Below are 15,139 nucleotides of genomic sequence, written 5' to 3'. Positions count from 1 at the left end.
CCTGACACAACCACAGTGTTTGGTAATGTAGCTACAACAGCTGCTTCTTCTCTTAACCCAACCACACTGAAGCATGCAGACAACTTGGACATGCATGAGTCAGACTGACAAGACACGATAGGTCGTTTATTCAAATGTAACTATTGCAGATTTATAGGCTAGTGAAATGTGTCTAAACATATGACTTGGTGTACATGGTCAGAATACATATATAAAAAGTATATTGTACAATTTTGAGGTACTTGTATTTAATCAGTATTTTAGTTTTATGCTACTACTTTTAAATTATTTTACTGGACTTCATTTTGGAAACCAATATTGTACTCATACTTATTATATTGATCAAACAGCTTTAGTTACTTATACTATACAAATATAAAACAAATTCTAAATAAACTGATATATAATTATAGGCTTGGCTGTAAGATTTTCAGCAGAAGTATACACAATTATTAGATTTAGCTCTACTTTAACCGTCTGCAATAAAGACATTGATGTAAGAATAAAGTAGTACAGTAATGAGTGCTAAAAGTTGGAAAAGACTTGGCATTTCTCGAAGTAAACGGTTTTGAACGCGTTTGTGAAGCCTGAAAGACGGTCTTTGGTTAATACAAGCTCAAGGCATTTGCACGTTAGGATCTAAGACATCAAATACTTCAGTAATATCCCAAGTATCTGAAGCTTTATGTTGAATTAAAATCAGCGTTTGCTAACAAGTGACTAAAAGAGACTAATAAATGTCACCTTAAGCTAAGCGTTGGTGATGCGCAGCCATGCCACCATGATGCAGTCGGTTTATAGCCTTAGCTTTTTATTTCTCCCAATTGTGTTAACGCTTAACAAATCACAGTGGTTTTAGTATGTGGAGTTTGTCCTGTATCATAAACGTGTATTTGGCCACAAAGCATATTTTTTGCAATATACAGAAATCGAATGGAGAAAACCAATTGCTTTGTATCAATCGATGCCTTGTGATGCTAACTTACGGGTCTGCCAACAAAAATATGTCATCCCTGCATCACTCTATAATAGGGCTGTGCAATGAATCGTATTTTAATCTGGATTACGATTTTGGCTTGCTACGATTACGAAAACAGCGTAATCGAAATAATACGATTATTTTGCTGCATTCCCTTTCGCAAACTGATGCTTTCAATTTGTCTTGTGTTACGGCCCGTCCACACGGCGGCATGCGTTGAAGCTTCAGCGCTTCTGCCCATTCACTTTGAATGGGGTGACGTCACACTTTGCCGAACTGCATTGTGGGAGCGTCGCTTCGCTTTGCTCGCGTTGCTCTGCTCGCGTTGCTCGCTTCAAAAGTTGAGCAATGTTCAACTTTTGAAGCTTCGACGGAAGCGGCAGCCAATCAAATCATATGCCAGTACAAGCTCTAGCCAATCAAACCGCGTGCTTGTGTGTCCGGGGCGGGAGATTCATGTGATTGGTTGTTGGTCGAGCTTCAGACACGCCTGCCGGCAAGCTTCAACGCACACCGCCGTGTGGACGCTGCGTTATACATCCTGCCTGCACGTGCACTTTCGCCCCTCCCTAAAAGCCCTGTCGACCAGGTTGTGTTGTGACTTGCAGTCTGTTTAATAAATCCATATAAAAACATTACAAGGGAAGCTTTAGTTGCCGCTGTGTCTTTATTCTCCGGTCCTCCATGTTCCGGTGTCCTGTCTCTAGCGTACAGTCAACTTTTACTAAACTCGTTAAGCCGGAGCCTCTTAGCTCGCTACTTCCGGTTTCCGGATAATGGGTTACCAAAATAAGAGTACTGCGTGTAGCAGTATAATTAAACATTACAGGTTGTGAGTGACATTAGTTATCATATTTATATATGTTTAGTAGGTTGTGGAAGTGAGCTCCAAAATATTTGTTGATCTTTATTGGTATTTATTATTTTGATATTATTTATTTAAATGTGGATATAAATGTATAATCTTTTTTTTTAATTTTTTTTTTTTAGTTGAATTATACTTAAAGTTCAGGGTAATCAACTGTTAAAAACATACTGTTCAAATGATTATCTTCTTTTTTTAAAGTTCAATAAATGAATGTTTTCAAAGTCAATGAATAATCGTATTTAATAATACAGCAGCAGCCCTACTCTATAATCACAATGTGTCAGATATATACGATTCTGAAATGGGGTTTTACAAATAATGTGTGCTTTTACTTTTGGCTTTAGTTGATGGCAATGCTTTTGTACTTTTACTTCAGCAAGATTTTGAATGCAGGAGTGTTTTTCCTTTTTCTTTTGCTACTTTTAAAACTTTGAGTAAAATATGAGTACTTTTCCACCACTAGTCATACCTGTAGCTGTTGTGCATGTGTCATTTAAATGTTGGCTGCAGACAAAGCAGCGGTAGCAGAGAATGCTGCCTCAGAGGAAATGACTTGCACACAGGGACTGGCTTCATGACACAGAGAAATTATCTGCCGGCCCCGGGGTGGGGTGGATCATTTCCTGTATTGCTGGGAGATCCTCGTGCGTGTGTGTGTGTACGTACATGCACACGCCTCCAGCAACCCCTCTCCACCCCCCCGGCGTGTGTGTATTTTTTTGCCTTAAATAGTAGTTTTGTGTGAGGTCAGTCCTTTAATGGGGAAGTGGAAATGCGATGATGAAACGGAGTGTTCTGCACGCTGCAGAGTGGAGAACGATGGAGAGAGCAGGAGGACAGGCAGATAAGAAGCAGAAAAGGGCAAGGGGGAAAAGTGGTGGAGAAATAAGAGGATGTGAGGGGAACATGGAACAGAACATGCCATCCTGTAATGATAGGAGGAACAGAAGAGTAAGGAAAAAGTAGGAGATGCCTTTGAAAGTCAAAGGGAGTGGGGTTCTTGTGTTCTCTCGTATAACATGTGTACTGGTCCACACAGCTCCTCATTGACTGTTCAGGAATGCGTAGCTGACACAATTTGATAGATGACTTCCTTATTGTAACACACTGTAACGATTAGGGGTTTACATCAGTCTGTCTTTTGCTTATTTAATGGTTTCCCTACATTGCCCTGGGTCAACTACTACCCATAATAAAATGAGTGAATGCTACAAATACTCAGCTTGTGTTCAGTTGACTTCACATACTGCCTCAGTGCAGTCCCCTGCTGTATAAAGCCACCTATACCAACACTTACACATATGTTATACTTATTGATTCATATGGAGCCCTGAAACTGACTAAATGTGTTAAACCATTATAGAAAAAAAAGATAGACAAAAAAATAAATCCGAGATATAAAGATATTATTAGAATGGAGTTTAAAAATAAATAAAAATAATAACAACAATACATGTTATTTATATAGCGCTTTTCCTGGTGCTAAAAGCTCTTAACAAAGTTGTATAGCTTGCTTTAACCATCAATCAGTTGGTCAAATGAAATACTTTTTTCTTTCAGTTGCTCGTTTGAAGTTCCCAATAATTTATCCCCGTATGTTTTTATCTTCTTGGCACACATTCTACCATGTCCTTTTTATTTTCCCAAAGCAATCTTTTCCTCACCACATGTACACTTTTCTTATTCATATCCATATCTGTCCAGAGCGGTGATCTAGTGTTGGTTTGTGTGTGTAGCTTTTGAAGAAGACTGTGTGGCTAGCTAGCTGAACTGAAATGAAAGGTTGCTAAACATGCTTAAAATCGTTTTTTTCAGCAAGCTAAATATCTTGAGCAAACTGTTATCTAACATACATGTACATATGTTAACTATGCATTTACTGTACTACATACTGGTGTAGCATTAATGTATGAACTCGTAACAGTAGCTTAAGCATTTTAGTGGGCAAGCTAAGGGTAACAAGGTTAGCTTGCCAACTTTACTAAGAAGTTTATAGACACCTTGCTTCAATAACATTATATTCATCTTCAATAGCATGTCTCCTTTGTTCTATCTCATATAACAATATCATTTATTTGTATGTTAATTTCTCCTTTTACTACCATTTGGCAGTGTTGGGGTACCTTAATATGATACCTGAGATATGAATGCAAATATACAGCCTGCCTACAGTATATGTACTGTATATGTACATGTATATATATTTCTATGTCTCCCTTAAAAGACAAATGAACTGGTTTGAAGAATGTCGATGGAAAAAATTGTCAGTAACTATTGCTAATGTAACAAGTTGTTTCTGCAGCAGATATATTTTGCACAAATATAGTATTGGTCTGTTCAGTCTTAATATTATTACAGTTGGTTAAATATGGATTCAATAAACAATATTGTAATTAGGCCTGTCACGATAATTAATTTTGTTGGACGATACATTTTCCTGGAAATTATTGCGATAAACGATAATATTGTCGGCACTGTTGTAAGACCATTTTAGACCACTGACATAATGATAATATATAATAATAATTCAAGTACATCCTTTCAAACATAACTTTTTATTGAACATTCAACATTGCAAATAAAATGTCAAATAATATTCAAATATATAAATGATATATGATAAATGAAACAAATGTATTAAATTATAATAAATTAATTAAATCACACACAACCAAAACAATAAATTAAATAGACTATCTATCTATCTATTTATATATACATAAATAAATATGAGCACACATTGTCTCACAAGCAAAAAAAACTCTCGTTAAAACAACAGTCAAGTGTACAGTCCACTGTCCATACAAAGACCCAGATGCCTCAACAGGCCATATCCAAATCTGTAATTCAAAGATTTCGAGCAAGGAACACCAACATGTTTGCATTGTCGGGCAAATGCATCTTTGATTGTAAACTGTCGGGAAGGTGGGGGCTCTCCATCTCCAGCTGCCGTGTTTGCTCCCAGCTGGGAAAACGGAATGGGGTGGACGTGGTTATGTTTTAGGTGTAGTTTGTGGTATTGCCTGCTTTTGTCGCTACCTTTTTTAAACAAATGCTACACACCGGCTCATTCAAGTCCGTAGGTTGGCCTCGTTCATTTGGCTTGAATCCAAAATACTGCCACACCGGAGAATCGAGATGTGTAGTTAGGTTTTGTAACCAATTCCATTTAACTTTAAATTCCCCGAGAGTAAGTCACACGTTGTCTCCCGCTTGTCACTATGATATTAATTTGGATGACTCCTGACCCGGCTGTGTGTCAGCCCCCCCTCACAGTGCGCGTGGCCGGCAGCCACAGCACGCCTGGCTAAAAGGCTGGTCACATCCTTATGTAAACAAACACGCATGTAAACGGCAATTTATCGAGCTCAGAAAAGTTATCGAGTCCATTTTTATTTATCGTACGATAAGTCAATTTATCGATTATCGCGACAGGCCTAATTGTAATGCTAAGAAACATCACCTCTTTGCACTAAATAAAGAAAGTATTTATTACAGACTTGGTTGACACATAGTTCATTACAGGCACCATATGAATAAATGTTCAGTTCAGATATATGAAGATTTTGCTACTCGGTGGATTCTTTTAAAAACAAACGTGTTAACGTATTACTTCAGTTGTCATGTCCTTTCCTATGTTTTGTTCATAATAGGGCTGTCCCGAATACAATTTTTCGTGCTCCGGATATTCGGTAGTAATCAGCAGCGAATATTCGGCCCGCACGGGGGGGTGCGTAGTAATCGGCAGCGAACCGCTTCAACACGTGTGTTTCGGTTTATTCACGGCATTCATTTTGTTATTCTACAGTATTGTTGTTTTATAGTTATTTGTTCATGTAAATAACCCAATTTGTGTTCTTTGAAATTGAAAAGGATATTGCATTGTGTTTGTTACTTTCGTTGCAGTTGTATATGTCTTAAGTGTAATTTGGCTTGGCTTCCTATTTTGTATGGACATGCTTTTGTTTTGAAGGAGAGTTAGCGCTGTTGACAGTTGAAGTTGTTGTTGCTATGGAAACAACGTGACGGAGATTAATGGAGAAAAAGTCATATCTACATATAAAGACGGAGAAAGTAAACAATAACGTTTATGGTTAAGTGTTAGCACCCCCCGAAGAGGCACAAGCTCTTACGTTGATATTGGAGTTTTCAATAAATCCAAAAAAACACGAATATCCGAATAAAGAAATTGAAACCCGAATAGTACTCCAACGAACGAATATTCGGATATTCGAATATTCAGGTACAGCCCTAGTTCATAACCTGTAAGAGGCATTTTCTTTTTATGTTCGCTCAGAAATATAACAAAATTACAAATAAGTCCTTTGAGTACCATGAGTGTAATTAACCGGTGACTATTCACTGTGCGGAGATGACTTCATCTTCACAACACCAATCATTCAAACAGTCACAGAAACAGTGTGTTCATCATTTGTCTGAACATGAATATCATTGACACAATCAGGAGAGTTACTGCTTATGGAACAATTAGTCATCCTGCCTCTCTGTCGCTAAGAACAGAGCCTTCAGTTAGAAACCATTTTCTCTGCATGTACCGTAGCTGAAGTTTATTTATCCAGCCCGTTAGCTTGATCCCTGTTGAATGAAACACTCTCCAAAGCTGTTTATTTGTTAAACTTGCTGTGTAGCAGTGATGTCTAACTGTTTTTGTTCAGTGCTGTGGTAAAAAAATATACAAAAAATAAACTCTCCTTTAGAGATGCAGTCATTGGTCAGTAATGTTAAGTTGGACTCCTGCTTCACTGCCTTTATTGGGTAGAATGTGTTCGCCAGTTGGTTTTGATTCATTTTTCCTAAATTAGAGTCTGGAACAATGTTCTTTTTTCTTTTACATTTTCTGTTGCTACAGTTGTCATTAAAGAGTACCTATTATGCTCATGTTCAGGTTCATATTTGTATTTGTGCCTCTACTGTGACATGTCTCCATGCTTTAATGTTCAAAAAAGCTCTTTATTTTTCTCATACTGCCTGTGCTGCAGCACCTCTTCTCACCCTCTGTCTGAAACCAGAGCCCAGTCTTCTCTGATTGGTTAACTGGCCTGCTCTGTTGTGATTGGTCAAATGCTTAGAGATGTTTTGGAATTGTTCTGCCCCTTAGCCTATCATGTACAATGTATTGGAGCGCTAGCCGATAGAAACGCGAACGTTACATAATGATGTCACTACAGTGTTTCCCATACATTGATTTATTTCTGCCGGAAGGTTGCGAGTTCAAATCTCACCTGGAACACCACTACTAGTGTGCCCTTGAGTAAGGCACTTAGCCCTCAGTTACTCCAGGGAGAATGTCCCTGTAATTGGTTATTGTAAGTCGCTTTGGAATAAGGCGTCTGCTAAATGCCTAAATTGTAAATTATATTTTTGGGAGAATAAACCCCACAGATCCTCAACTCCGGTGTGTCTCACTCATTAACAACGCAACACAGAGCAACAAGAACGTTGTCTACAGTAGCCATGAACTCGCATGTATTTTCTTATTTGAGGGGGGGTGGATGCGTGGGCCACCCGAATAGGTTAAGGGGCCTTTTGCTTTTCTTGCCGGGGGGGGGGGGGGGGTGCGGTGCCCCCACAAATAGAATAAAATTCTGTGGGAAACACTGCACTATGTTCCAGAAAGTAAACAAAGGAGTCCAATGTAGGCGTTTCAGGCAGGGGGGGAGTGTGTGGGAGAGAAACTCATTCTGGAGGGAACACAGGGATTGTAGCCTTTGCAGACCATTTACATGCACACAAACCTATAACGCACTACAGGAAAGGGAAAAGTCCCCAACAATGAAAGGGCCCTTTTCAAGTGAGTTATGAAGCATAAGTAATGACACATTTCCTCAGTAGCTGGCTGCATCAGAGGCTCACAGCATGCACAGTCATAAATACATTGTGTCTATAAATGATAAGAACGCAACACTTAATATTTTGACACTTACACTGTGATTATTCATTTCTTGTGTGCGAATGATTGCACGAAACATGTCTTGGTCTTTGTGTCCTTGTCATCAGAGCCGGCCCGTAGCACTGGCGTGATAGATGTTCGCCTCGGGCGCCAGATCTGGGGAGGCGCTGCGCTGGTAGCTCTGGGAGGGAAAAAAACATTTTTGACCGTTGGTGCTCATCCTAATATTACAATATTCATAATTAAGTAAATTTAACACCCTTTTCACCCCGGTTACACTTTTCATTTGCCCTGTACGATGGGCGCTGTAAGTGATGAAAATGGGGGATGTTCTGGCTCCCGCAGCTCACAGCCAAAGTGCGAGTGAGCGTGGGAGCGAGAGAGGGAGAGAGGGAGAGAGAGAGAGAGAGAGGGCGCACCAGTACCGGCGCTGTTGTTATTAGAATCTGGTGCTAGCTGCTCTAACGGATATAAGAAGAAGATGTTTCTACAATAATGTGGAGGGAGAGTCCTCTCGCAGCAAATGGTCTAGAGCCGGCCCCGCTTGTCATGTTTTAATTTCCACACACTTGTGGTATGACATAACATGTAAGATCAACACACTGTTCTATGCAAATAAGGTGTTAGAGAGAAGCAAACGGAGCAGCTGGGGTCATTCAGATGATCTTGTTCCTGTTAAGTTAGCAAATGATACATGTGACACATTCTCACTACCTAACCTGATGATTAATTGTTCTTTTCATTCTGTGCAGGACTCTATAAACGCCCTGGTCTTAGACTTGGACTACCCTGCACTACGCAAGAACAAAAACATCGAAACCTTTTTAAACAGATGTGAGTCATTTATGTGTTTATGAGACAAAGAGATGGAAATGCCCTATTTTAAAGATACATATTTGTTATTGTGGTACATTTAAAATGTATTTAATTGTGTTATTTATTCTCTATATACTCAGATGAAAAAGTCATAACACAGACTCGAGACCTCCAGATGAAGTCGGAAGACTTTGACAGAGTTAAAGTCATCGGTCGAGGGGCATTTGGTGAAGTCCAACTCGTGAGTATTGTTTTAAAAAAAAATGGGTTTCCTCATTTAATTGTCAAGTCTCTAACATTAGGGTTCCTAGAAGACTACACATACATACATGTCATTGCAACAGTTGGTTTGATGAGTTGGTCTGTTTTCAAAGTAAAAATATCTCTCAATATTCTTGAGTGTTCAATGATTGGAGAATTCTAAATGTAATGTGCTTTATTGCACAACATTGAATTGAAAATATGGTCAGTGATTTGATGTAGTTTGCATAACTCATAATTTAGCCAAAATGTGGCTCAGAATAAGTTAGACATTGAAAACAATCTAAAATTCTGAATGACTTCTCCAACTGTTAATACCTCTGTGTGTCCGCCATGCAGGTCCGGCATAAAGCCTCTCAGAAGGTCTACGCCATGAAGCTGCTGAGCAAGTTTGAGATGATCAAACGCTCAGACTCAGCTTTCTTCTGGGAAGAGAGGGACATCATGGCCTTCGCCAACAGTCCCTGGGTGGTGCAGGTAAGACATGTGCTCTACTTCTGAATATTCCTCTCTGGTACTTCCACAGTTATGTCCTCCGTTATGTCCCCCGTTGATAAATACAATATATACCATTTCGAGGTGTTTTTTGATTATTTTAAAAGGTATACAAAATTGTGTTTGTGAAAACTGTTATATTTTACACATATGCTTTCTTGATTTATTAAGAGCAAAGTAGCAATTCGCATACATATACATACTGTGTATATTGACATAATATCTGATTAAAATGTATACACCACTGTATATGTTGCAGATACATGTTATTTAGTTAATTGATTTCACATTTTACTTACACTTCCTATGTTTGTATTAATATCTTTATTTAATTTTCTTATTTTATCGAATATTTTTATTTGAACTTCTTATGGTTATTATTGGAAATGCAAAGATCCACATTGTTCATCCCTATGTGTCACCAATACCAACATAATAAAGTAATGCTAAACTAATGAGAGCTTGTGTTTGGTCCGTCAGTTGTGCTGTGCCTTCCAAGACGAGCACTTCCTGTACATGGTGATGGAGTACATGCCGGGCGGAGACCTGGTGAACCTCACCAGCACCTACGACGTGCCTGAGAAGTGGGCCAAGTTCTACACGGCAGAGGTGGTGATGGCTCTGGAAGCCATCCACTCCATGGGCTTCATTCATCGAGACGTGAAGCCCGACAACATGCTGCTGGACAGACTGGGACACCTCAAGCTGGCCGACTTCGGCACGTGCATGAAGATGGACACTGTGAGTTGTATACACGTGCACGTGCAGCAGCATGTTGTGTTTATTAGTGCTTGTTTATACTGCAATCTGTTTATATATTTGACTTATAAGTAAATACATTTCTACTAGCGGAGGCACAACAATATCACAACTCTTAAGTCACCGGATGATCTAACAGTGATAAATTACTGCAATTAAAGGACAGATTTATTTCGCAGATGCATGGTATTTATTTTGACCTGCGTCTTGTCCATCAAGCTTTATTAGGAAAATAATCTCAGTCAAAAAACAAAACTGCCTCCGTATTTAAATCAGCCCTTCTAGTAGTTGTTGTGCATTTTAGATTTTCCACTATAATGTTACTCAGTTGGAGCGCACATTTTTCTCTCCGTTGTGTCATTAGGTGGTATGTTTAGAATAATATCCATAGTTTCTCTTAAGATATAACAAAAATATTGACTTTAGGGTTCCTTAAACCTGCAGGATTTGAAAGATCTTAATGTATGGACTTGCGTTGCAGACCGGCATGGTGCACTGTGATACGGCGGTGGGGACTCCGGACTACATCTCTCCTGAGGTGCTGAAGTCCCAGGGAGGAGACGGCTATTATGGCAGAGAGTGTGACTGGTGGTCCGTCGGCGTCTTCATCTTCGAGATGCTTGTTGGTCAGTGAACATAGAAGGAAGTCACTGATTGTACACAACAAGAGTGGAGAGGTGCTATCTGAAAATATGTTTGCGTAATAAAGGACGGTACTTCTGTTCTTGGCCTGTTAGAATCTTCTTATTACCTAAACAAATCTGTCTATTTTCAATATTCCAGTGCAGTTTATTATAGCTAACTTGCTGTTTTGCTGTTAGGTGACACACCGTTCTACGCCGACTCTCTGGTGGGAACCTACAGTAAGATCATGGACCACAAAAACACCCTCAACTTCCCTGATGACGTGGAGATCTCCAAAGACGCCAAGAATATCATCTGTGCCTTTCTGACTGACAGGTACACAGAGACACAGTCTTTCACACTTCTAAATGTGCCTGTGTAATTATTCAGGTATTCGAATATGAGTTATGAATATTCTTATTGATTTTTTTTTTTGGGAGGGATGCCTAAGTTGATTACATATTATCAAATTTAATAATTCAATGTATACGACAGTGCCATAGCTAAATGTGTTAGGTGACGTCTAAAGGTGTGTTTTGCTCCGCTCACCGGTCCCTCACAGCGGGCAGAGCTGCAGGTGCTGATCTCTCTCTCGCGCGTCCGGTACTTCACTCGCGTTTATGTCCAAATCCATCAGATCTAGCTAGTTCTAGCTAATGATATGCCTGCTGCCCCTGCCTACACGAAAATCACGCAGACTCAAACCTCATCTTATGCCCAAATGCGGCGCAAATGCGCTCCCAGCCGTTGCGAGGTTCCAGCGCTAACAGTTCATGAGCGTGCTCCCCCCCCCCCCCCCCCTGTCAACACTCGCTGCTTGGCAACCGTGTGTGGCGGCAAAGTACATAGACATTTTGACAGGAGAGATTTAGTTTTGCCGGTATACAACATATTTTACCAGTCATAGTCCGGTAATTATTTACACTCTAAGAAGTCCTACACAACAGACATGGCGTCAAAAAGGAGTAATGTGTGGAAATATTTCGACCAGGTTAGTGAGTGCGGTGTAGAGTGCAAACTATGCCAAATTAAACTTATATATATACTATACCTTGCTATACCCGAAACCTCCGTTTTTATTTTCCAAAAACAATGTTAGAATTTTTTTTTTATAGGATATGTACATTTCGGTTAACCGTTTTTCGGGGGGGTCGAATATTCATTTGCTTTCAAATTCCCATCCATAGTATTTATTATTTTGATATTATTTATTTAAATGTATCATTTATTTAATTTATTTTTGTATTGGTTTTTCAGTTGAATTATACGTTCAGGGTAATCAACAGTTAAAAAGATACTGTTCAAATTATTATTGGTTTTAAAGTTCAATAAATGGATGTTTTCAAAGTCAATGAATAATCGTATTTAATAATCGTGATATCAATTATTGACCAAAATAATCGTGATTATGATTTTTGCCATAATCGAGCAGCCCTAGGGAAAACGGCTCTGTGTACGCCCTATACGATCATTTTCTGATAACTATGAAATAGCCCCGCCTCCCTCTCCCCACGTCTCCTGCTCAGAGATCAGCTGCTGGGCTGTCAGAAGAGGGGGAGGAAAAGATAGGCTCCGTTTATTATTCTTATATTATTATATAGAGTCGTTATCAATTTGTTCTGTACACCCCAGCACGTGCACTCCGCTCTGCATCGGCCAAACGGCTCGCTGCACCAGCACTGCGAGGGGGACCCAAGTTCCCATCAGCAAAAACACGTTCTTCCGGCGCAGACTGAAAACTCATCTCTTTCGACTCCACTTCGAGCGATATAATTACTAACAAAGAATTGCTAACAAAGCACTCATATACTAACAAAGCACTTATATACTAATAAAGGACTGGCTTATCTAAAGCTAGTTGAGTAGCACTTGAAATGTTTTGGCTCTATGAAACCTGATGTACTTATATGATTCTGTTTTCTTCAAGTTTGTATCTTCTTGGTCGAATGCACTTATTGTAAGTCGCTTTGGATAAAAGCGTCAGCTAAATGCAATGTAATGTAATGTTTTTAAGCTCAATAAATAACAAAGAAGACCTCTGACCGGCACTTTTCTAATTTTGTCCGGAAGATTTCAACTTTAACGGACATGTTGACCGGCGAAAAAGAATGTTAACGGAAACTCTGCCGCACGGTCCCCTCGTCCCTTGGAAGAGGCGGAGAGGTGGGTGTTTTTCATCTGCTGGTGGACTACCGGAGAGATTTACAGCAGGAGTCCACCGCGGAGAATAAACAGAAGGGCAACCATGGCAACCATGCTCCGGGGTCTTCTTCGCTGCTTTGGTGTATTTTGTGGCGCCAATTACAGGCCCGGCATATGTACTACAGCGTTTCCAGCGGGTCGAGCGGTCTCGTGTGAACGGACACGTTAATTGAGCCGAATTGCGTGTGAACGGAATACTTTTTTGAAAATGAATTCGGTGCGTAAACGTACCCGTTTCGTCCTCGTGTAAATGGGGCCTAAGCGGTTGTCAGTAGCACAAAATACAAATATGAACCTGAGAATTAGCCGAATATGTCCTCCTAAATTGTTGTGATTTATCAGATAAATGGTACAGAAAAGGTACAATGTATTGACATTTTTTATTGGCCATTGAAAAACCCATATTGGAAACTTAAAATGGAAAAAACCCTTTTTGCTGCAGCCCTATAAGGATGATGGCAGAAGGAGGCAGTGGGTTACTTCTTGTGTACTGCATTACTCAGACATTACATAATATGTTGATGCTGTTCAGCTGCTCACAGCACACTCATGTTTACCACTGGGTTGTTTGGTGATGCTTTAGGCTAAACAAAGTCAACATCTGTATATTTTTACTCCGGCTTTCTCCTGGATATGTATCAGTAGGTCATGTTGTAACCAGTTGCTCGTTATACTGTTAAACTGTAAACATTGCTCAACAACTCATTCACTGTCTTTGTTTTAAGGGAGGTGCGACTGGGCAGAAACGGCGTGGATGAAATCATGCGTCACCCTTTCTTCAAGAACGACCAGTGGACCTTTGACACCATCAGAGACAGTAAGTATCAACACAGTTCCTGAGCCAATTAAATATGCCTTTTTTTTCTCCAACTCCAAAAAGAATTCAGCAATTCACACATACCATTTTCCTTTCTTTCTCTCTCCTCCTCAGCGGTGGCTCCTGTAGTCCCAGAGCTGAGCAGTGACATAGACACCAGTAATTTCGACGAGATTGAAGATGACAAAGGCGATGTAGAATCATTCCCCACACCGAAGGCCTTTGTCGGAAACCAGTTGCCATTCGTCGGCTTCACGTACTTCAAAGAGGATCAGTAAGTCATCTGTTTCTCTAGCTGTGTTTTCAGCCCTTAGAGAGATATTATTTGCTGTGATCTTGACTTTGTCCGTTTCCCATCTTCAGGTTACTAAACGCTTCCAACAACATCTCGGTGGCTCATGATAATTCGAAAGGAGAGGTGGGTTTCTTCTCTTCCACACACTGTAACTGCCAGGTGCACCTCGAGCAACTCTAGTAAAACTGTCCGTCCCGAGCTTCTCAGGAAATAAATACGCCAGGCGTCAGTTTACACGGCCACACAGGCCTGTTGACATTGCGATCAATCCAGCTTCATTCTGTAAGAGGTTAGGGATTATGATGGAAATGACTAAGAAAAAGGGATTTCTTTCTTCTGATCCCCTGATTTATTTGTACTTTGTTAGAATTTCAATGTTCTTAGTCACACAGTAATACTTAAGCAGCTTTTTTTTGCGAGTGGCTGGCTTTGAAGCTAATCTCTTATTAGCTTTAGCGCTAACTGAGCAGCCTAATCAATCAACTCAGAGGAGAGAGGGAACAAAGGCCATGTTTTTCTTTCAGCTCACCATATGCTGTTAGTACAATGCCACTGCAAATGTTGCTTTGCTATTTATTTGTTGTATGGGACTAAAACATTCAAGATCATTTGGGTTTTCAATAGATTTAAATAAATTCTAATCTGAATAAATGATAGTTTTTTATATTTGCTTGGAAAAGCCCCCAATTGCAGATATTTGCATTATTGCGGCACATGACACATGCATTGAATAGAGATATGAAAAAGTAGGATTAAGAATAAAAAAGGTTTTATTTCATATCATATATTTTTATAAATCGACACAAGCCTATCAATTATACTCATCTTTTGCAATAACATTAGAAAAACGCAATTAAGCCCCTGACAGACTTTTTAGGGTTATTTATATACTATTTATATAATACTAATATTATAATATATTTGTACAACATGCAGCAATTTACATTCATTTAATTATGATAAAACATTATATTATACACTTTTTATGGTAGTATTATTTAATTTACAACATTTCAATTAATGTGTTAAATTGATAGCCCTATAATAATAATAATAATAATAATTCCCATAGGTTTGAGCCAGTGTTAATTTCGTCAACGAACACTATGACG

The 15,139-nt window shown here is 39.4% G+C and overlaps 1 protein-coding gene across 1 annotated transcript in view; it reads left to right on the top strand.

The window, feature by feature from the left end:
- The window catches only part of rock2a (rho-associated, coiled-coil containing protein kinase 2a), a 55,660-nt gene that overhangs the window by 17,272 nt on the left and 23,249 nt on the right, over positions 1–15,139 (top strand). Inside the window, 9 exon segments of the mRNA XM_034135210.1 lie at positions 8,511–8,592; positions 8,715–8,815; positions 9,175–9,312; positions 9,811–10,071; positions 10,571–10,715; positions 10,911–11,049; positions 13,641–13,732; positions 13,847–14,006; positions 14,096–14,150. Of these exon segments, the coding sequence (XP_033991101.1) occupies positions 8,511–8,592; positions 8,715–8,815; positions 9,175–9,312; positions 9,811–10,071; positions 10,571–10,715; positions 10,911–11,049; positions 13,641–13,732; positions 13,847–14,006; positions 14,096–14,150 (1,173 nt within the window).

The sequence above is a fragment of the Trematomus bernacchii genome, unplaced genomic scaffold (genome assembly GCF_902827165.1).
Source record: "Trematomus bernacchii unplaced genomic scaffold, fTreBer1.1, whole genome shotgun sequence".
Taxonomy (NCBI): Eukaryota; Metazoa; Chordata; class Actinopteri; order Perciformes; family Nototheniidae; genus Trematomus; species Trematomus bernacchii.
This window is presented reverse-complemented; position numbering and strand designations above follow the sequence as displayed.